The sequence below is a fragment of the Notamacropus eugenii genome, chromosome 1 (genome assembly GCF_028372415.1).
Source record: "Notamacropus eugenii isolate mMacEug1 chromosome 1, mMacEug1.pri_v2, whole genome shotgun sequence".
Lineage (NCBI taxonomy): Eukaryota > Metazoa > Chordata > Mammalia > Diprotodontia > Macropodidae > Notamacropus > Notamacropus eugenii.
Genome location: NC_092872.1, coordinates 129070368 through 129093231, shown reverse-complemented (window position 1 = coordinate 129093231; position 22864 = coordinate 129070368). Strand labels below are relative to the sequence as shown.

Here is a 22864-nt window from a genome sequence, read left to right as displayed (position 1 = left end):
AGGCCTGACTTTAAAATCTTTCCAGTTTAGTAGATACTGTCATTGTTTGCATGTCACTGGCTTATTAGCATTTGAGAACTGCAGAACATGCAGAAGCATTAGAGTAAGAATTTGAAGCTTTAATGGAGGACACGTTCTTTATGGAAATAATAACCTAGAATTCTTTTCTTATCTCATTCCCCTCTCCTTTTAGCTATCATGTGTTCTAGCTTTCTGGCTAAGCTCCTCCTCTAACTTTTTTTTATTCCTTTTATATTTTTATGCTATTTTTCCAGCTCCAGAGTACCTTTTTGCTCATATCATCTACCTTTAACAGGATTTCCCTTTAACAAGACTCCATAAGATACTTTCCTCATGACCATAGTTTTTGGGGCTTTTGGTTGGGTTGTTTGTTTTGGGTTTGGTTTCTTTGCCACAGCAAATGGGAATGGTCATCCTCAGTGGCACAGTGGATAGAGTACAGGACCTGGATTCAGAAAGATCTGATTTCAAATCAGACAATTAACAATTGTGTGATCCTGGGCAAGTCACTTAACTTCTGTCTGCCTTGGAAAACATAAATACAACTTCCTCCCAGGGTTACTGTAAGGATTAAATGCGATAAGAATTGTAAAATGCTTAGCACAGTTCCTGTCATATAGTAGACCTTAATAAATGTTTTTTCCCTTACCCTTCCCTTTCTTTCCCAACTGGCTTCCAAATGTCTTTCATGATAGTGTCCTCAGAGATGTACTTCTCTCTCCCCTCCTATGCATCTAGATGCTTCAGGTCAAATTTGGAGGTTGGCAGAATGTAAGCATGGTCACCTACTTCAATGATTATGCCAATCTATGCTTTGAAAAGTTTGGGAACCAGGTAAAGCATTGGATAACTTTCAGTGATCCTTGGGTAAGTTGAATTGTGTTTCTGAGCTATGGACCCTACCTTCTTTTTCTATTTTTTAAAGTGATCTTTTGTTTTTATATTACCTAGATTTCCTCAGATATCCTCTGTCTCACTCCTCTAAGAGAATCATTCCATATGACAAAGAATATAACCCCACTCTTTTTTAATGCTGATTTCCAAAGCTATTTTCCCATTAACTCAGGTCCTCTTTCTTATTCTTTTAGTCAATTGCAAAGGAAGGCTATGAGACAGGACGACATGCCCCTGGACTGAAGCTTAGGGGTACGGGAGCATATATAGCAGCACACCATATCATTAAGGTAAAAATGAAAAGCCGAAATTCTCACTGGGGTGTTGCTTAAGGCTGAGGGAAAGAGATGACTCCTTATAGCTGAAGCACATTCAGGGCTCTCAGGTCTCCACATCCTTTTTATCTCTTACCTTGCCCTTGTATATTACTTTAACTTGCTAAATAACAATCCATTGGTACGTGTATGCTGATTAAACAAGAATTTATTGAGCTATCACTCACTACGTACTCACTGCGGTAGATGCCACTGGCAGAAATAAAAGAATATATCTATAAAACATTGCAGCTGCCCTCAAGAAGCTTCCAGTCTAGTGAAGTAGCCAAGTACCTTCATGAAACCTTTAAATAACAAGCTAGGTGCAGTAGAGTGAGAACCAGGCCTGAGGTCAGAAAAACTCATCCTCCTGTATTCAGATCTGACCTCAGACAGGTTGTTGCTGTGTTGTGTTGTATCAGTCCTTTGTTCTCAAAGAGGACCATGAATGACATCAGGGAGAAGATGGCATGACTCGCACTTGACTTTGTTTTGAGTGATGGAGGGCTGTGCAAGGTCACCAGCCTCACTTCTCCTCCTGAGCCATCTGGGTGCAGTGGCCAGATATTCATCAGGAACACTGGAGATGGCCCTGGATGCAGTGGGAGACCTTGGCCCTTTTAGGCTAAGGCCTTTTAAAGTTCTCACTTTGAGTGAGGTAATAATGGCCCATTTAGTGAATAGTCCTATTTAAGAAGTGAGTCAAAGGATGGCCCCTTTAATTAGGAAAAAAAAGGGAAAAAAAATTAAACTGGAAGGGAAAGTCCTTCAGGGTTTCTGTTCCAAAGAGAAACAGTTACCATTGACATTTACTCTAAGCCAGGAGGGCCCAAAATACAGCCATTAAGTGGAAGCTGGGCAGTGGCCGATTGTGGTCCAATCTATGAGCTTTAAAGTGAACTGGCTTTAAGGAAAGAAAGAAAGAAAGAAAGAAAGAAAGAAAGAAAGAAAGAAAGAAAGAAAGAAAGAAAGAAAGAAAGAAAGAAAGAAAGAAAGAAAGAAAGAAAGAAAGAGAAAGAAAGAGAAAGGAAGGAAGGAAGGAAGGAAGGAAGGAAGGAAGGAAGGAAGGAAGGAAGGAAGGAAGGAAGGAGAGGAGAGGAGGGAGGAGGAAGGAAGAGAAGGAAAGAAATCTAACCAGTAAACCCTAATTAACTGGGCAATTTCTAGCCATCAAAATTTACCTTCCTTTGGAGAGGAGAGGGAGAGGACAAGCTGAGTTACCCAACTATCTGGGTCCCCATTCAGGCAGCTTGGTCTACTCTCAGTTTGTTTTTGTCCTTCAAAGGAGGACCATGACATCAGGGAAATGATGACCTGACCTGCAGTTAGCTGTGTGAACCAGGGCAAATCACTTAACTCTGTTTGCCTCAGTTCCTCATCTGTAAAATGAGTTGGAGAAGGAAATGGCAAACCACTTTGCCAAAAAAAAAAAACAAAAAAAACAGATGGAGTCACAAAGAGTCGAACACACCTGAAATGACTGAACAGCAACAAAATAATAGGGGCTCCTGGAGCCAAGACCTTAATCTAAGAAGACTGTAACGGGACCATTGGGGACTATGATAGGTCAATGGGAGAGATCCTTGAGAGCAAGGAAGCCTTTTGGCAACCTATGAGTCTCATTCTAGAAACAGAAAAATTTAAATCATTCACATATTACCAGAAGAATAATACAACCTTGCAACTGGAACAAGAATCAGACTGTCTTTGGCATTATGGCCAAAGCTCTATCTAATGATTGAGAATTCCTGCTATCCTGGCACGTCAAGTTGTAGTTGTGGCCAAGTGGTCCAGTTGAAATGCACAGAGATCTTCCCATGCAGAATGAAATCTTGCTGGCTACCACAAGGTGTTTCTATTTTCCCAAAGCCCATTTTCCTCTGTGGCCAAACTCCATAGAGACCGCATTACTTATGAGTGCTCAGCACTATGCTGAGTGGTCATAATAGACAATCAATAGACACTCATATAGAAGCATTAAATGGATGGAATCCACCAACTTTAGGTGGGTGGATTTTATTTTCATTTATAAATTCCACTCTATTCAATGCCTATTAAATGCCTACCATGTAGTATAAGCAGTGACATATTGGTAAATGTTTAACAACTGGCTCTCTTAGGGGAGAACGTATGGAAGGACACATTTCATTTTAACCAATATTACTAACATTTTCTTTATCACTTTCCTAAATCTAGACAATCGGCACAATAATCAAGCAAGCCCTGATTTATGGTATTTGCCCATTTCTGAGGGATAAATGCTCACACTGAAACTTTAATAATGAACTCTCCTGGATCAGTTCAAACTGGCTCCAGCATACCCCAGAGTATGTTGTTACTTATACAAATTAAGAATATAAAGAAAGAATAGTTTAGGCCTTGCTAACGAAGAGGTATTGTAGAGGATACAACACATGCACAAATATTATAGAATGTGATGGGGTAAAGGTGAGATCCAGACAAAGTGCATCAGGACAACTTAGGAGAGAGTTGACTTTTTTGTCGGGAATTACATCAGAGATGGGTCTCAAAAGAAAAAAAGCATTTTAACACAGAGAGAAGATAGCCCACACAAATTCACTGGGGCAAAAGACAAGACACAACTGGGGGCAGCTAGTCCTCCAACGTGCCTGAAATGAACAGCACATGCATGGGAGTAATGAGAAGTAATACTGAAAGAGAGGTTATAGTCAGATTGAAGAGGGCTTGAAAAATCAGTATTTAAGCCAACAGGCAATAAGGAGCTACTAAAGTTTTTTGAGAAGGAATGCAACTTGGTCAGAATTGTAAATTAAAAAAAAATTATTTGGGTCATTTGTGGAGAATGGACTGGAAGCTGAGAAACCAGTTGGGAGTCCATTCCATTAATTCATGGAAGAGGCAATGAGGGCCTGACTTAGGTGTCTGCAAGAGGAGGGAAGAAGATGGATGTAAGATGTATGGTAGAAGGGGATCTTGGCAATGGCTGGATTTGGTGGACAAGTGGAAGAGGAGACAAAACAGAGACAAAGATGACCCCAAGGCTTGAAGCTTGGGTAATGGGGAAGATTATGGCACCATGAACAAAAATAGGGAAGATAGGAAGAACAGCCAGCTTAGGGGAAGTAAAGTTCTACTTTGGACACGTTGAATTTGAAGTGTCATTATTACATCTGGAAATGTCTAGCAAGCAGGTGGAGATATAGGATTGGAGCTCACAAAAGAGTCTAGGAATAGATACATACATCTGGGAGTATTCTACAGAGGCAGTAACTGGAACCATGGGGGAGGAAGGGATTGCCAAAAGAATTAGCATAAAGAGGAAAAAGGATTGAGGACAGAGCCTTGGAGGACCCCCTAATTTAAAGTCAAGAAGGGCAAAAAGAGGCTAATGAACCAGAGAATTCCCTGATTCTCCAGAAGAGGAAAATCAAGAAACAATGATAACAATACATTTATCAGGTAAGGGGAAGAGATATAAGATGATACCTTGAGGAGAGGGTCAAAGCAAGATTGAATTTTTTGTTCTCCTTTTGGGAAGACTTGAGCATGTTTATAGGAAGTAGGGAAAGATCCAGTACAATGGGAGAAGTTGAAGATGCTAGAGAAAGAATAAGAATGGGAGAAAGAGAGAGAAATGATCAGTGGTCCCAGAGGAGATGGAAAGGGATGGTGATCAAGGGAACAAGTGGCAGGGTTAGAAATAGTCACTTACCTTATGTCTTACAGGCATAAATATTTCTGAAATCATTGGTTTTTTGGAAAGATTTGTCTACACTAAGCTGATAAGTCAACTTTCCTTACTATAATACTTAGCAAAAAATTCAGTCAACTCTATTATCCATTTGTGCATTATAAAATTGGATTATATTATAAAATGGATTATCAAATTACAAAATATGGATATTTAAATTATCTACATTTAATTCTTAATCTTGGGCTGACTTTTCCCTCATCATTCAGCATGCTACCACCCAGACTCTATATTCTCAGGCAATAAATATTCATTTAATTTTAGCCCAAGAGAAACATAGCCAGAAAGATAAATATACTGAAAAATGCCACAAAACACTGCAAAGCCAAATATAGGCAGTTTTTGGATTATCTGATGGTTTGGATTACCACACTATAATTAGTCTTCATTACTGGAGATGATTTAGAACTAAGAGACTGTTGACTGTAGAGATAGGCAGAGAAGTCACTAAGGCCGGATTAGAACAATTGGTCTTTATATAGCACTTCAAGGTTTGCAATATTAACTTATTTTTTTAATCTTGCAACAACCCTGGAAAGTAGGGATTATCCTAATATTACAGATGAGGAAATTGAGGCAGACAGAGGTTGAATGACTTGTCCCAGGTCACATAGCTAGTAAGTATCTGAGTTTGGATTTGCTCTAGCCACTGCCATCTAGCTACCTACTAAAATTTGACCTTGAACAATTAGAACTTGACCTTGAATGATGGGATGATCTAGATAAAAAAAGCAGGGGCAAGATATTGAGGGTGAGATAGTAAAAGGGGTTTTATAGGAAGAATAATATTCATTCAACCATTTATTAAATACCTCCTATGTATAAAGGAAGCACTGTTCTTAGTGCTAGGGGACATACAAAGGTACTTAAGACCTGGTCCCTGCCCTCACAGTGCTTACAAACTAGCAAGAGGCATTGTAAGAGTGTGTTCTTTTCCTTCTAGTCCCATGCAAAGGTCTGGCACTCCTATGACAAAACCTGGCGCAAAACACAACAAGGTAAGCCTCAAACATTTAGAACCAGCAAATAATACTGGAACAAAAATAGACTCTGTTAGGTGATATGTTCCTTTATTTTTTCCCCTTCTCCCAAAGGACTTGTGGGGATTTCATTAACTTGCAACTGGGGAGAACCTGTGGACATCACTAACCCAAAGGACATCGAGGCTGCTGAAAGATACATGCAGTTCTGTTTAGGCTGGTTTGCAAACCCCATTTATGCAGGAGACTACCCCCAAGTTATGAAGGAGTACATTGGTGAGTAAGCTGGATTCTTCCTATCCCAGTTGGAGGGGCGATATGAAATGTTTGGCTAAACTGGGAATTGAAAGATCTGGGTTCTAGTCTCTGCAAGTCACTTCTTCCATTCAGACTAGTGATTAATAAAATTCAGTTTCCTTCCAACACTTTCATTCCATAATTCTAATAGAATGGGCAGCTAGGTGGCATAGCTGATAGAGCACTGGGCTTAGAATTCTAACTGGGGTTAGAAGATTCACCTTCATGAGCTCAAATCTGGTCTCAAACTCTTACTGCCACAAGATATTGAGTTCCAAATTTTCTCCCCATCTCTCCACTCCTCCCACCCCAAGACAGCATGCACTCTGATTACCCCTTTCCCCAATCTGCCCTCCCTTCTATCACCACCCTTTTCTCTTATCTCCTTTCTTTCTATTTTCCAGGAGAGCAAGATAGATTTCTACATCCCAGATCTTATTTCCCAGTTGCATTTTTAACATTTATTTTTAAAACTTTGATTCTCTCCCTTTCTCCCTCCCCACCCACCCTCATTGAGAAGGCAAGCAATTCGATATAGGTTATATGTGTGTAGTCATGCAAAACATTTCCATAACAGTCATGTTGTGAAAGACTAACTATATTTCCCTCCGTTCTATCCCACCCCCATTTATTCTATTCTCTCCTTTGACCCTATCCTTCCTCAAAAGTGTTTGCTTCCAATTACTCCTTCTTTTTATTTGACCTCCCTTCTATCATCGCCTCCCCATATCCCCTTTTCACCTACTTTCTTGTAGAGTAAGATAGATTTTCATACCCAATTGAGTGTGTATATTATTCCCTCCTTAAGCCAAAACCAATGAAAGTAAGGTTCACTTATTCCCTCTTACCTCCCCCCTCTTCCCCTCTATTGTAAAAGCTTTTCCTTGCCTCTTTTATGTGAGATAATTTACCCTATTCTACCATTTCCTTTCTCCATCTTCCAGTACATTCCTCTCTCACTCCCTAATTTTGTGTTTTATATATCTTCCCTTCATATTCAACTTACCCTGTACCCTCTGTCTATACATACATACATACATACATACATACATATATATGTACATATATATATATATACATGGAAATATATATATATATATATATATATATATATATATATATATATTTCCATGTAGGAATGTAAACAGTTCAACTTTAATAAGTCCCTTATGATTTCTTTCCTGTTTATCTTTGCATGTTTCTCTTGATTCTTGTGTTTGGAAGTCAAATGTTCTATTCTGCTCTGGTCTTTTCATCAAGAATGCTTGAAAGTCCTTGATTTCATTGAATGACCATTTTTTCCTCTGAAGTATTATAATCAGTTTTGCTGGGTAGGTGATTCTTGGTTTTAGTCCTAGTTCCTTTGACTTCTGGAATATCATATTCTAAGCCCTTTGATCCCTTAATGTAGAAGCTGCCAGATCCTGTGTTAACCTTATTGTATTTTCATAATACTCGAATTGCTTCTTTTTGGCTGCTTGCAATATTTTCTCCTTGACCTGGGAACTCTGGAATTGGCTACAATATTCCTAGAGGTATTCCTTTTGGGATCTCTTTCAGGAGGTAATCGGTGAATTCTTTCCATTTCTATTTTACCCTTTGGTTCCAGAATATCAGGGCAGTTTTCCTTGATAATTTCATGAAAGATGACGTCTAGGCACTTTTTCTGATCATGGCTTTCAGGTAGTCCCATAATTTTTAAATTGTCTCTCCTGGATCTGTTTTCCAGGTCAGTTGTTTATCCAGTTAGATATTTCACATTGTCTTCCCTTTATTCATTCTTTTGGTTTTGCTCTGTAATTTCTTGCTTTCTCATAAATTTATTAGCTTCCAACTGCTCCATTCTAATTTTTAAAGAACTATTTTCCTCAGTGAGCTTTTGAACCTCCTTTTTCATTTGGCTAATTCTGCTTTTTAAAGCATTCTTCTCATTGACTTTTTGGGTCTCTTTTGCCATTTGGGTTAGTCTATTTTTAAAAGTGTTATTTTCTTCAGCATTTCTTTGGGTCTCCTTTAGCAAGCTGTTGACTCACTTTTCATGATTTTCTTGCATCACTCTCATTTCTCTTCTCAATTTTTCCTCTACCTCTCTTACATGATTTTCAAAATCCTTTTTGAGGTCTTCCATGACCTGAGACCACTGCATAATTTTTTGGAGGTTTTGGATGCAGAAGTCTTGACTTTTATATCTTTCTCTGATGGTATGCTTTCTTTTTCCTCATCCAAAAGGATGGAAGAAAATACCTGTTCACCAAGAAAGTAACCTTCTATAGTCTTATTTTTTTTCCCTTTTGTGGGCATTTTCCCAGCCTGTTACTTGACTTTTGAGTCCTTTGTCAAGTGGAGGGTATACTTAAGGGACCTGTAAATTCTCAGTTCCTCCAAGGTGGCAAAATCAAGGGAAAGGAGTTTACTCCTCTCCTGGCCTGTTCTCTGGTCTGGAAGCAACTGCAAGCTTTTCTGCTCAGGATCTGTGAGTAGAATTCCCTCTCCAGAGCTTCCACCAGCTCCACCACACCAGCACTTTCCCTCACCCCAGGGCTGGCACTCAGGGCTGAGATCCAGATCAGCTGCACGATTCTCCCAGGGTCTTTAGGCTGAGGGCTACAAAAATGGATACTGTGCCGCAGTGGCTGGTCACCCTGGGGCCAGGGCTAGGGCTAGATCCTGCTCCCTTCTCACCCAGGTGAAAGAGCTTTCTCACTGACCTTTGAAGCTATCTTTGTCTCAAGAAATCTGGGAGCGTTTGTCTCAAGAAATCTGGGAACTGCAGCTGCAGCCCGTGATTCCATGCCCTGAAGCCTGCTCCAGTCCTGTCCCTGCTGCACTTGGCTCTGAGCCCAGTGCGACAGAACTTTCCTGTTGCCCTGCCAGGATGTCTTGGGCTGGAAATCTCTTCCACTCTGTCATTTTGTGGTTTCTGCTGCTCTAGAATTTGTTTAGATTCATTTTTTACAGGTATTTTTTGGGCTGTGGGGGGAGAGCTAGAGCAGGTCCATCTTTCTACTTCATCATCTTGGCTCCATCCCCCTCCATTCTAATTTTTAAGGAATTATTTTCTTCAGTGAATGTTTGGACCTCCTTTTCCATTCAGCCAATTCTGCTTTTTAAGGCATTCTTGTCCTCATTGGCCTTGTGGACTTCTTTTGCCATTTGGGTTAGTCTTTTTTTAAGGTGTTATTTTCTTCAGCTTTTTTTGTGTCTCCTTTAGCAAGTTGTTGACTTGTTTTTCATGATTATCTTACTTCACTCTTATTTCTCTTCTCAAATTTTCCTCTACTTCTCTTACTTGATTTTCAAAATCCTTTTTGAACTCTTCCATGGCCTGTAACCAATTTATGGGGTTTTTTTGGAGGCTTTGTCTGTAGGAGCTTTGACTTTGTTGTCTTCTTTTGGTTGTATGTTTTGATCTTCCTTGTCACCAAAGTAAGATTCTATAGTCTGATTTTTTTCCCACTGTTTGATCATTTTCCCAACCTTGACTTTTTACCTCTTTGTTAAAGTAGGGCTCTGACTCCAGATTGCCCAGAAAACCCCAAATGGGGTCAGAAAAAGTCAGACACAACTGAAGAATAACCAAATAATAAAAAATAGAATAGTCATGAACCTACCATTACAGCATTTATGTGAAAAGAATAAAAAGCTGGGGAAATAGAAAGAAGTAAGATAAATAGCAGTAAATGTCCTAGATAATACATAAACTGGATAATAAGCCACCAAAGAATAAAGAATTAACTGTTTCTATCTGGAAAACAATCTAAAAATACCGAGAAAATGAGCATTTCTGATCTTGGAGAAAAGCTCACCAGTTACCTAGAGATTTTTTTTTAATTCCTTATTCACTTCTCTCTTCTTGTGCCCCCTCCCCCCTTATCTCTTCTTTTTCTTCTCTTTTAAATTGCAGGAAAATGAGAGGGGAGTAACAGTTTTACTTGGGTTTGTTTGTTTGTTTGGTCTGTTTGCTTTTTTGAGACTGAGTCTTCCTATCTTACCCAGGCTGAAAGTGCCAGGACTACTTGTTGTCCCAACGATTCTGAAGGATTCACCACCTAGAAAGACATAGCATAAGAGACTAGATGCGGATGATGTTTACTGCTCTTTCAGCCTCTCCAAACAGAGTAAACCTGTTCACATCATGACAGTGTTTGAAAGGCACTATCTTTCACATCCTCTTAAGACAAAGTCAGGAAGAACAGTGGATTAAACCAAGTCTAACCAGAAGAAAGCAGTGCTAGAGGCAACTTTTGTTGTCAGTTGTGTCAATTTCAGTTGTGTCAGACTCTTCGTGACCCCATTTGGGGTTTTCTTGGCAAAGATACTGGAGTGGTTTGCCATGTACCTCTCCAACTCATTTTACAAATGAAGAAACTGAGGCAAATAAGGTGACATGACTTGCCCAAAGTCACACAGCTAGTGTCTCAAGTTGGATTTGAACTCGGGCTTCCTGACTCCAGGCCCACCATTCTGTCCCCTGCAGCAACTAGATGCTATTGCTAGAGACAATACAGTTGTTAAAAACTCTTGGGAACTGATTTTCAAGAAAAAAAATTACAATAGAAAAGTTTTTTTTAATGGAAAAGCTCATGGATGGCATTCTTAATGGGAAAAAGAAGGGAAGGGAGGATATAAACACATAGCACCTATCACGTGACAGAAACTGTGCTAAGCACTTTACAAATATTATTTCATTTGATCCGCAGGGAAGTAGGGTGATATTATTATCCTCACTTTACAATTAAGGAAACTGAGGCAAACAGCATTAAGTGACTTGCTCAGGGTCACACAGTTCTGAGGCTGGATTTGAAATCTTCTTGCTGACTCCAGGCCTGGTGCTCTATCTAGCTGCCTGAAGGGAGAATAAGCGATGGTATCAAACTAAAATAAAAGCAGGGGCTCCTAAAATACACACCAGGATGTGTGAGGGCTGTGTAATGACTTAGAAGAGCACATCTACATTTCATTGTATTTTTAATTTCTTTTGTTAAATATTTCCCAATTACATTTTAATCTGGTCCAGATCATACTTGGGAGTGTTGTGGAGTGCACCGTAGCCTGCTATGTGTTTGACACCTCTGGTTAAAAGCATATGGATAACCAATAGTCCATATGCCTGCTTTCTCTATATATGCATTAAGGGCAGCCACAAAATAAACTTAATAGAAGGGCATTCACATATAAAATCATATCTTTATAGTTAGACTACAGTTGAGTGAGAAGTCCAGCAAATACAAGACCTTGCTACCTATCTACTCTAATCAGCTTTTTTCTGGCTACCTAAAAAGCAAAACAAAACAAAAAAAAACCCAAACTGAATGATGCAGTCAGGATCCAAAAAGATCTTGGAATGACTAATAAAATTTGATTCCCTTATTTAATGGGAATATAAATAAATGTGATGTGTCCTAAAGTATTCAGTTATCAATCAAGTTTTCATGGTCATCATAAAATCTGAGAGGAGAAATCCTAGGAATGTGATGAGTTTGGCAAAAGATTCGAACAGAAGAAAGCTTGATCTCACTGGCATTTCTGTTCTGTCTTTTCCAGGTCAAAGATAATTATCCATGGCAGAGAAAACAGTAGCCAAATTAATGTCATTCTCATCAAATAGGACTCCTATCTCATCTTTGATCCTCTGCTTTTCCACCACATAGCTTTAAAATAAAACTTTTTTCCTTGCCAGCCTCCACTCATTTTGAGCTTTGACACCTGCTTAGTTCTTACAGGTCTGTGGCACACTTCTACATTCATGTGCTATTACTTTACTTTGTTTTCTTCATCTGGTACAAGTCTTTTTAAAAATCTAGGTTGGTGAATGCTCTGGGCATCCAGACTGGTCTCTTCAACAACTTTCTTTTTTGTGCCGTGTTGGGATTGATACTTTGTATCTTCGAAATTTCATTCTTGAATTTCCCCTCCTTCTTTCTGTTCAGGTGGTCTAGTATGTAATATATTATCTGTTGTAGTTTAGTCAATTACTCGTTTCTGACTCTTTGTGACCCTATTTGGGTCACCAATAGGAGGTAATACTATTTTTTTGTCAAAGATACTTGGAGTGGGTTTGCTATTGCCTTCTCTAGTTCAAGATACAGATGAAGAAACTGAGGCAAACAAGGTTAAGTGATTTGCCCAAGGTCACACAGTTACTAAATGTCTGAGTTTAATTTCGAACTCAGATCCTCCTAACTCCAGTGCTGGCACTCTACCTATCCATTGCTCCACCTCGCTGCCCCTAATATCTCTTTTATTTCTGCCTTAGTTGATCTTTACTCGAATGCTGTCTGGATGTCCTTCCACAACTATACCTTTTTAATAGGCAACGTTACCCCAGCCCCTTTACTTATTCTGTTTCTTTTGATTAAGGTATACCCTTCCAGAGCCATAGTCTAGTCAAGGATTCCATCTCACCAGTTCCAAATTATTTCTATAAGGTAAAATTTGCCTACTTGGACTAGTTCTTGTAGCTCAACTTGCTTTTTGCTTATAATTTGAGCACTAGTGTACTGCTATTTGGGGCTATGAATCTCTTCTTAGATTTTATTCTGGTGAACTTTTGTGTATCAACTGCTATTATATATATATGTATATTTTTGCATATATATACATATATATATGTGAATGTGTGTACATACACACATACATGAGAAATTCTCCATGGTATTTACTTTGATGGATGTTTATAGGAAGTTTTATTCCTCTATCATTTTCAATCTAAAGTCAGTCTGACTGTATTTGCAAGACACCATGTACATACATTCTCATCAACTCAGTAGATGCACTCTATCCTTGATCAGGAACTTGTAATTCCTGCATTTTAAGCTATGGTTCAGATATTCAAATTCCATTTTCAGGCACCATCTTCTTAATTAGTTGTTTGCTTCCTGAATCTACTTTTCTCCATTCCTTGCCCTTGATGAGGAGCAATACTTTAACCACTTGTGTCCTGATCTTTACTATTGGTGAAGATTTACCTTTCACCTTTACTATTGACCCACAGACTTAATGAAGATAATCATAAGATATAATAATCATATACAAACCAAAACCATTAATAAAGACAAGCGCTCTCTCTCTCTCTCTCTCTCTCTCTCTCTCTCTCTCTCTCTCTCTCTCTCACCTCCTCCACTGCGAGGCAGCCTGGATCTTTTTACATTGGCGCTTTGTATATTATGGTATAATATACATATAATAATAATTATTATTATATTATATTATATTATATTATTTCCTACATTATGATGTCCAGGTTTTTTGACCTATCCCATTCTTCTGGTAGACCAATTAATCCTTATCTATAACCTTGTCTTTATTAATGGTTTTGCTTTGTGTATGAATTAAAAAAAAATTTTTTTGCCTCTTGCTTCTTTTCTATTAGATTTTCTTCTCTACTTTAGTATTTTTATATTCTAATTATTTCTCTTTAATATTTACTCTTTAATAATTACTTTTTTTTTGGAGAAACTCCCCTATGGATTCAATTTTTTTTTTTAGTCTTTTGTCAAGTTGTATTTGTGTTTTCTTTAAAGCATGCAGAACTATAACATCTGACATATTCTTTCCTAATTTCTTCTTGTGAATTTGTCTTTTTAATTTCCCTAAATTTCTTGTTGTTCCATGTTTCTTTGGGATTTCCCAGGATCCAATGTTTCATTAGACATTGGTTAATATTCTTCTTATAAGGTTTATTCAAAGTTTTATAATCTTCTTGAGGACTTAGCACTTATCTTTCTTTGTGGTTTAGGGATCCCCTCTGTTGATTTATCTGCTTGTGCTCTGGGTTTTGAGTTTTGAGAAGTCTTTGGTGTCTTAGCCCTTTCACTTTATGTTCCCATATCATTCACTTTATAGCTCTTACCTCTTAGCTGTACAACCTAAGGCTAAATGGAAAAGTCTCTGTCTCCTCCCACTTAGGTTTAACTGCCCTTGTTTCTAATCTTTAGTGGACCTGGACCCCTGGGGGTTCAGGACTGTTCCTCACTATACCTGTTTCCTTCTGACCCAGTGAAGCCACTCATGTTGGCCCTCTTCCCTATACTTTCTGGCTAGGGTGAGTGAACATCTGCTATTTTTTTTAAGGGTTGAAGAAAGATGTTCCAGAGTCTCTGCAATATTGAGCTCCTAACCTAGGGACCACTTTAGGCAGAAGGTAGCATGTTCTGCCCATTTTCACATGGATAGGCAGAATTAGTGTCTGTTGCTTATTGTGAGTTGGGGGATGAGCAGGGGATAAAGAGTGCCAACAAAGCCTTTGAAACAGCAGGGGATCCCATTGTGGGCCCTAGACTCAAATTCATGAGTCAGTTTGTGCTGGTGGATCCCAGACAGGAATGTGAAGGTGTGTTAGGCAGAGGTATTGAGAGAGTTCTTTAATAGTGTTCTCTAGTATTAATGAGTATTTTTACCTTGTTGAAGTTTATTCTTGTTCTGTGAATTCAACTGTAATTGCTTTAGACATGGCACATGATCCTTTGAGAGACGGTGGAGTTGCGAGTTAGTGGGGACTGGGAAAAGTATCTAGTTCATCCACATTAGTCATGCCATATGGCCTAGAAGTCTAGCTTTAATCTTCAAAATAAAAATTTGCCATTCAGACTAGACTTAGTAAACTGGTCTTATTTTTTTTTCCTTTTGTATGATGGGAAAAAATGTTTTGCTAAGTAAATACTACCTTCAGTACTAAAAACATTCTAAAATCTTGTTCACAATTTGAATATAAAGCACTGTAGAAGTACTTATTTACATGTAATGGATTCTTTGAACATCATCAATCTGTGTATTCTATTTAACAATAAAGAACATAACCTCTCTGTATATTCTTGAATCTTGTCACATAAGTTGTCCACAGGGGACCCACTCAAGACCTGGGTCTTTCTCTAGATTTTGTTACACAGGAGGAAGAATGGTACGGTGGAAAGAGCTTTGGCTCTGGAGTTGGAGGGTGAGCTTACCAACCTTCTAGTGTCTACTACTGTTGTATCCTTAACCTCTTGGCCCTGTTTCGTCATTCATAAAATAAGAGGAGTCTAGCTCTAGATATGTGATCTTATACCAGTGAAACCAATGGACTGTATGTGTCCAGTCTGTTTCCTTTTCTGACCATCTCTCTCTAAAGCCATCCTTTGTATGCTTCACCTACATGACTCTTTGTTGGTAATAAGCCATTGCCTCTTCATGTCCACCATTTACCTCTTCACCCTTTGGGTGACTTTGAAGATTTTGATTTTCCATGAGCTGTAGCCAGAAAGCATCACTTTAGTCTATTAAATTCTTTTTAGTGATTATCTATCTCATTTAAGAAACTCTTCAATGTTCTTAGTCTTGATATAATTAACACAATGCCATCTGCAAACAGGAAGACTTCATTGTACAGAGAATCCCATAATGAGTTATCATATTTACTGTTACCAGAAAGGTGTGGAATAATAGTTTGCAAAAATCTAGGTATTCCCTTCTCACGGCTTCCTCGAAGACACCCTCAATACGATTGCAGTTTGTTCTGATAAAATGTGATGAAAAATATGGGCTGCTAGTTAATATTATAGTAACAGGAAAATATGGGTTGCTAGTTTTCTCAGATGCCTTTTTTCAATAGCAATAAGGAATATTTTTCTTCAATTTATTTTGACTATCTTGAGGATAAAATAAACCCCAATGCTTTCTAAAGATCTGCTTTAAGAATATGTTCTATTTTGAGTGATCTTTCTCTTTATTTTCTATAACATCAGAGGATGTTAGTCTACAGGTATTCCTTTAACTTTTACTATGTGTTAGGTATTGTGACTGGGATACAAAAAACAGCCAAAATAATACCTGTCCTCAATGACCTCACATTCTGATGGGAAGAATGTGTAAATAGGTACATGCAAGAAAGTAGATGGAAGATAATCTCAAAAGTAGATTAGGGTGGGGTGGGGAAAGAAAGTCCAGCAAAGGCCTTCTGTAAGACTTGAGGAAATAAAGACAAGAAAACTAGGAGGTGGATAGTTCGGGTAGAGAGGGAACAGAAAATAGCCTATCTTGTACGAAGAACATCAAGGAGGCCACTGTTGTTGTATTTTACAGAACATGGACTAAGGTGTGAGAAGAGGGAAGGTTCTGAAGTTTTAAATAACAGAAGCTTAGCCAAAAAGGGAAGATGCCATAGTAGCTATTGAGGATGGATGGACTAGATAAGGTCTTTTTAAGGATGAGTAGATGTCCATTTAATTTGAAAGGTTTTAAAACATTTCTTTTGCAGAATTTCTTTACCTCCTCAACGACTGGTTATTTGATCATTATCTTCCTGGGCAACATTTATTTCAGTTTCAATTACAAATTCAGTTCCAAAAAAATTATACAATTCTTTTAAGGTATATTTCACAACTCACTATTTTAAAATGGACTTTATCAGAAGCTTCCAGCAATTCAATTTGCAGGTAGATTTTAGATGCATTACTCATAAAGTGATGCTTTGCCAAACTAAAGTTTCGTGTTTGTAACATTTTAAAATTGTTACACAAAGACAAGATTTTTTCACAGATACTTTAATCTTAAATCTCAGGATTTAGACATCACCTTTTAAATGAAGTTTGTAAGTATTAATATCATGTGTTTTTAAAGCCAAAATATTCGTGGAAAATTACTACTTTTGAAGATACATTTTTTTCTTCATGACAGGTAGAAAGAGTACAGAACAAGGCCTTGGAATGTCAAGGTTACCAGTGTTCTCAATCCACGAAAAAAATGACATTAAAGGCACATTTGACTTCTTGGGATTAGGCCACTTTACTACTCGATACATCACAGAGAAGAATTATCCTTCCCGTCAAGGACCCAGCTATCAAAATGATCGTGATATAGCAGAATTGGTTGATCCAAACTGGTTAGATTTAGGCTCTCACTGGCCACATTTGGTGCCATGGGGATTTAGGAGGCTCCTCAACTTTGTTCAGGTAATTATTATAATGCATCTTTTATAGGTCACTAAAGAGCCTTGTTTTGATAAAAACATATAGACAAAAAACTACATATAGCCCTCTTCCAACTCTTCTCTAAACATAAAATACGTTTCTTGGTATACATAAAATTCTAAATAAATTGAGTGAGGGTACTGGTAGATTCAACCAAAAGTACAAATAGCTATATGCTATTACTTCTCTTACTCAAAAGTCAGCATTTTAGATATTCTCTACATCCTTTTTCCATCTGACCCCCAAGACCTTCCATAGCTGGTTCAAATATTAATTTGTCTTATTTTCAGACTCAATATGGCCATCCTCTCATATATGTGACAGAAAATGGTGTGTCTGAAAAGCTAACTCACATTCAGTTGTGTGATGAGTGGAGAATACGGTACCTCAGAGGATACATTAATGAAATGCTAAAAGGTGAGAATCAGTTACAAACATTTTATTTTTGAATTCAAAAGGTGCTTTTGGTTTTCATCTAGGCATTTTAGTGACTCAAACCCATCATGGATCAACAATATTATATCGAAAGAACAAACGCTACCCTAGAATCTGATCAAAGGTACGATGTCCAGAACGTAACAATCCCATTGTACTCAGCCCTGATGAGATAACAAACGTAGCACTGTACTCAGTGGGGCATCACATTTTAGGAACGACAATGATAAACGGAAGAACATCCACAGGAGAAAAGCCAGGATGGGAAAAGGCTTCAAGTTCACAAGACATTTATCCTGGAGAAGACCGAGTTTGAAGGGGAGAGAACAGCATGATATCTGCTTTCAACTATACGAGTGGATGTCTTATGGAAGAACAGATTTGTTGTTTGGCCCAGAAGGCAGAACCAGGAACTGAAAGTTGCATAAATGCAGATTTAGGTTAGCTGTAATGAAAACACCTCCAAACAGTTAAGAGGTACCCAGAAGTGCAGTTGCTATGGCTCATGGGTTCTCCTTCATATGTTCCTCAAGACCATTTATTCAGGTTGTTATAGAGGTAATTCTCCACAAGACAATCTCAAGAGTTCACAAGGAACTCAAATGTCATGCAATTCATTTCATACCTGAATAATCCCCTCTGAGCTAAATGTGGGGTGAACCAGATACCTTCTGCGGCCCCCTCCAATTCTTGAGATTCTATAAATGTGTAAGATTTGATAAAATTTCAGGAAATGTAGTTTTATACATATTTTCACTGAACTATATAGGCGGAAGTAAATGTTAAAATTATTTTTAATGGAAATTTGTTTTCAGCTATAAAAGATGGTGTTAATGTAAAGGGATATACTTCCTGGTCTCTGCTTGATAAGTTTGAATGGGAAAATGGATACTCACAGAGATATGGATTCTTTTATGTTGAATTTAACAACAGGAATAAACCTCGATATCCTAAGGCTTCAGTTCAATACTATAAAAAGCTCATCAGTGCAAATGGATTTCCTAATCCAACAGAGGTGAGACTATCGATGTTCATTCTAACTCACAATAAGGCACCTAGAGTGGGACAGCAGCAGGCATTCTCTTCCCTTCTATGTTCTCATGCAGTCAGCAGTAGGGCTTTGATCCTGCACTCCTTTATCACCAACTCCCAAGTTATTAGTCAGGACTTGAACAAAGTCTTCTTGGCTCCTAAATCTATGTTCTGTCAATAATGCCACGATGTTGAAAATGAATACCATTTAAAAAAAAAAATAGAAACAAGACCTATTCATGAATACAGACAGTTTATTGATACAGTAATAATACAAAGACAATTTAGCATTATAGGAACAGTTACGTGGTAAGCTAACTAAAGCAAAGGATATGGCTACCATTCTCTATGACATTTCTAAAAATAACATACCTTGCTGTTTCTGAATCAAGATTGTCTAGTCCATCACACCAGATGGTTCCAAAACTTTTGGTGAGGAACATACGCTAAATTCTATTTTTAAGGATTTTAAAATTTTTACTAGGGGACTCTAAGGTAAGAAAATACCAAAGGAAAAGGGATATTTAAAAACGTCACATACTGTTCTATGATTAGCGAAAAAACAAAGAAATTTAAAAAATACAAAGAGGCCAGTCGGTTCTCTTTTTTCTAGATTATAAGCCATGAGGGCAGAGGCTATGTTTAGTTTTAGCTTTGTATTTGCATCTAGCACAATGTTATACAAAACAGAAGGATAAAATACAACTTCCTCTGTTTAACATTTCAAGCCCATCACAATGTTGGTTACACATCACTCCCACTCCCAGGCTGTATCATCAGCTAAACTGGACTGCTTGCCATTCCCCTTCTGTGACATGCCATCATTCACCTCAGCGCCTCTGGGACAAGCTGTCCTTCCTCACCTGTGCATTTCAGAACACCTAGTTTCTTTTGTGGTCCTTCAATAGGGCTTCCCTAATAGCTGTTAGCACCACCCCAAGATTTTTTATATATCCTGTACTTACTTATCTGCGAACACACTACACTCCCCAGCAGAACAAATTCCTTAAGGACAGAGGCTGTCTCATTTTTATTTTTGTATAACCTGAAGGCAAGGAACAGAACTTTATAAAAAAAAAAAACAAACATTCCCCACAATGCCCTGCACAGAGAACACTCAGTAAATATTTGCTGACTGATTTAAACAGGCTAAAACTTTGACTATTACGAAACTATTACTTATCAAACTAATCTTATCAGGTGGAAGGATGGTACAGCATAGCCACTGAAACCTGTTCTATCACACACCAGATTCTTGCTGCAGGTAAATATTTTTTTCTTATCTTTGGCTCACTAAATGACATGATCAGATCCAGAATAACATAATCTATGTTGCTGAAGTCAGTTCCTAACATCTATATAGAATAAAAACAAATTCTTACTTTACCTATAAGCAAATACCAAGTTGCGAATTACAAAATCTTAAATGAAAAAAAAAATGAAATGAAATTAAAAAGAAAGTAACATAATTGCTATGAATCCAAAAGAACATTTCTACATTACATTGCTCCTAACGAATCAAACTGATGTATATGGAGAGCCAATGTAAACTAAAAACATGCTTTTTATTAGTTGGACCTTTTTTTTTGAGGGAGTGGGTAGTATAAAAAATGGCACCATACTCAAAACCTACAAAGGGGCACTTCATATACTGCACGTCAGCATTTCTAACGCAATGTAACTACAAGGATTATAGGTGGATCAGTATCTAAACTTCCCAATTAGGAGGTTTAGATAAAAACACACCCAGAATACATGTAAAAAACGTGTAAGAAATCGTAGCTTACTAAAAGAAATCTCTGGATTTTAATACTTTAACTCAGCATAAGCCTAACTGTCCTCTGCTTAAGATGTCTATTTGAGATGGAAAATAACGAATAACATTAAGGCGCCTATTTGAAAAACAGGAGCTGATAAGATAAAAAACAGGAAATGAGATAGTGTAGCATTAATATCAAAAAGTAATGTTAAACATTCCAATAGCATAAATATGAATACTGAACTCTCTAACAAACTGAAAATGTACTCTAAAAGCATTTATTGTTCAGTTACTGAAGATGATATACACAACGTCTAACACTTAACGTAACTCCTCACAGTCTATTTAATTATTCTTCTTTTATTAACTGTGCCACCTTCAACAGGCTCTAAGCGCTTCCAAGGAATTTTCTTCTGACAATTTTCCTTATTTCTCTCCAAGTTTTATGTCTCCCTCCTATCCCCCCAAATTAAGAGGAACAGTGGAATAGTTTGCTAATATTCAAAGGTGGATTCACAAACAGAAAAAAATGAGACTTTGCATGTTTTTAAGAAGCAAAGATATGCTTGAAAACTTTTCTAAATTAAAAAGGCACTAAATCCTAGGTACTTTGCTTTCTATTTCTACAAATCATTTTAATGAATGTTAATACACTTAATTCCCAACATTTAATTATCCAGGTACAAGTTGGTAGCAAATCTAAATAGTTGAAAATGTGAATATATCTTTTTAAGGTTTTCCAATACTAATAACCTTTCAGTAAAGTTACATTAGCTGAAACAATGAGATACTGACTTATGGTCCCTGTCTTCTTACATTTCAGAGCCCCTGTTACATCACATGCAAATGGTTACAGAGATTGTGGTGCCTACAGTCTGCACACTCTGTATACTTATAAGTGCAGTTCTACTCATGATCCTTCTTCGGAGGCAGAGCTAAGAAAAGGTTACTAATAAAAGGTTACTAACAAAATAGCTTCATTCCATATAAAGTTTAGTGTCTTCATCTTCATTTGGTTTCAAAGGCCTGCAGAGTTTCCTTTTTGGTTACTGTGATGATAAAGAAATTATTTTTACATACACATAACTGACACCACTTCCAATATACAGTGTCATAAAAGCAATCTGGATTTCAGTCAGCCTGCGTCTATTTCTTTAAAATGTGGCAAATCCTATTGTTCAACCTGGAGAAAAAGCTAAAATTCATGCTGAAGAGATATACTTTGAGATAATAAATTATTTCAAAATCTCAGCCAATTTCATTCACTGAAGTACTTCAAAGGAATGTTTTTGAGTGCTTATATTTCAGGTGAAGTTTATGTTTCCTCTCCAGTGAGAAATTTTCTTAAAAAACATACAATGGTAGGAAAAAATGGCTAAATTTTTTCTTTTAGAACATCATATCCAAACTACAAACTACATAATCTGGGCCAAAAAGAGACATCTTAGGGAAGACAAAAAAATGCCAAGTATTTTCATTCCCATGTGAAGCTACTGAGTGCTATTAACTACCTAAACAAAGAATTCTTGAAAGAATTTTTTTACAGGTTTTTACACAAATTATTTTGGTTCATTTTCTTTCAGATCAAAATCTTTTTAGAAGTAATACTTTGCATCTGGGATCTACACTAAATACTAAACTACTCAAATGAATCTTACCTCATTGAAGTGGATACTGACAGAAATGACATATTTTTGCAAAATAGATGAGTGAGTGTTTATCTTCAATAGAACTTTTTGATTAATTTAAAAATTCTTATTCAATTTTTGATCACTAATTTATGTTCTGTAATCATATAAATGTTCTATCATGTTTAAGCCCTTCGCAAGCTTAAACTGTGAGGTCAAAAAATGTTTAATGTTTTGTATCTGAGGCAACTATAAAATCAATTTGTCAAAGTAACTGCAATAAATGAAAAGGCAATCAAAGCTCTGTGTGCTTAGCAAAAGGTCTGCCTTTGGACAAGTTACTTCTGGGACTCGAGTTTTGTCATCCCTGAAAAAGGAGGTTGGATTGGATGATCTATATGGTTCCTTCTAGCTCTAAATAACAGAATCATGAGTATCTAACATTAGAAGGTTATATTAAACCCCACAATTATCTACTACATTAAATCACCACTACACTGTGAAGAAAAACCTAGGAGAATACTTGCTTGCAAGCTTCAAAACATGAAGACAACATAAATACCTCTTGCAAGATGGCATCAACATACTTTAAGTGAAATGCACTTTGCTGCAGGCAACCATGTTAGTGAAATACACTTTTTCTTCAAGAATACTGTTGAATGCTGACTCAGACAGATCTGCAAACAAAAATGAAATTTCAGTGACTAGAGAAGAACTTAAAACATGGTAAGTTCTGCCCACTTCCATAACTATTAAGAGAAAAACTGCTTTTGTTTCACTGTAACATTCAAAGTTTGAATGACAGATGTATATACTATTTTAAGA

At 37.3% G+C, this 22864-nt stretch overlaps 2 protein-coding genes across 7 annotated transcripts in view; one reads left to right on the top strand and one right to left on the bottom strand.

Annotated features, from left to right (window-relative positions):
• Nucleotides 1-783: 783 nt before the first annotated feature.
• Nucleotides 784-21730, top strand: LCTL (lactase like). 3 transcript variants are annotated; one of them, XM_072614672.1, is made up of 9 exons: nucleotides 784-888; nucleotides 1110-1205; nucleotides 5906-5960; nucleotides 6057-6218; nucleotides 16893-17167; nucleotides 17476-17602; nucleotides 18436-18635; nucleotides 19853-19916; nucleotides 21235-21730. In XM_072614672.1, the coding sequence occupies exons 1-9, from the start codon at nucleotides 799-801 to the stop codon at nucleotides 21348-21350; spliced, it is 1185 nt and encodes a 394-aa protein (XP_072470773.1). In that variant the 5' UTR covers nucleotides 784-798; the 3' UTR covers nucleotides 21351-21730. The 3 variants fall into 3 exon arrangements, with proteins under 3 accessions (XP_072470773.1, XP_072470780.1, XP_072470790.1); XM_072614679.1 differs by lacking the exons at nucleotides 18436-18635; nucleotides 19853-19916; XM_072614689.1 differs by lacking the exons at nucleotides 1110-1205; nucleotides 18436-18635; nucleotides 19853-19916.
• Nucleotides 18889-22864, bottom strand: part of ZWILCH (zwilch kinetochore protein) — a 27543-nt gene continuing 23567 nt past the window's right edge. For 2 of the 4 annotated variants that reach the window (XR_011968155.1, XM_072614599.1), the window contains 2 exons: nucleotides 22602-22716; nucleotides 18889-21460 (listed from right to left, as the gene is read on the bottom strand). Coding sequence is in view for 2 of the 4 variants with exons in the window: in XM_072614599.1 (XP_072470700.1) it covers nucleotides 22628-22716 (89 nt within the window). In the remaining 2 variants the exon portion in view is untranslated. The remainder of the gene's footprint in view (nucleotides 21461-22601; nucleotides 22717-22864) is intronic. The other 2 variants (XR_011968156.1, XM_072614609.1) reach the window with 1 other exon arrangement.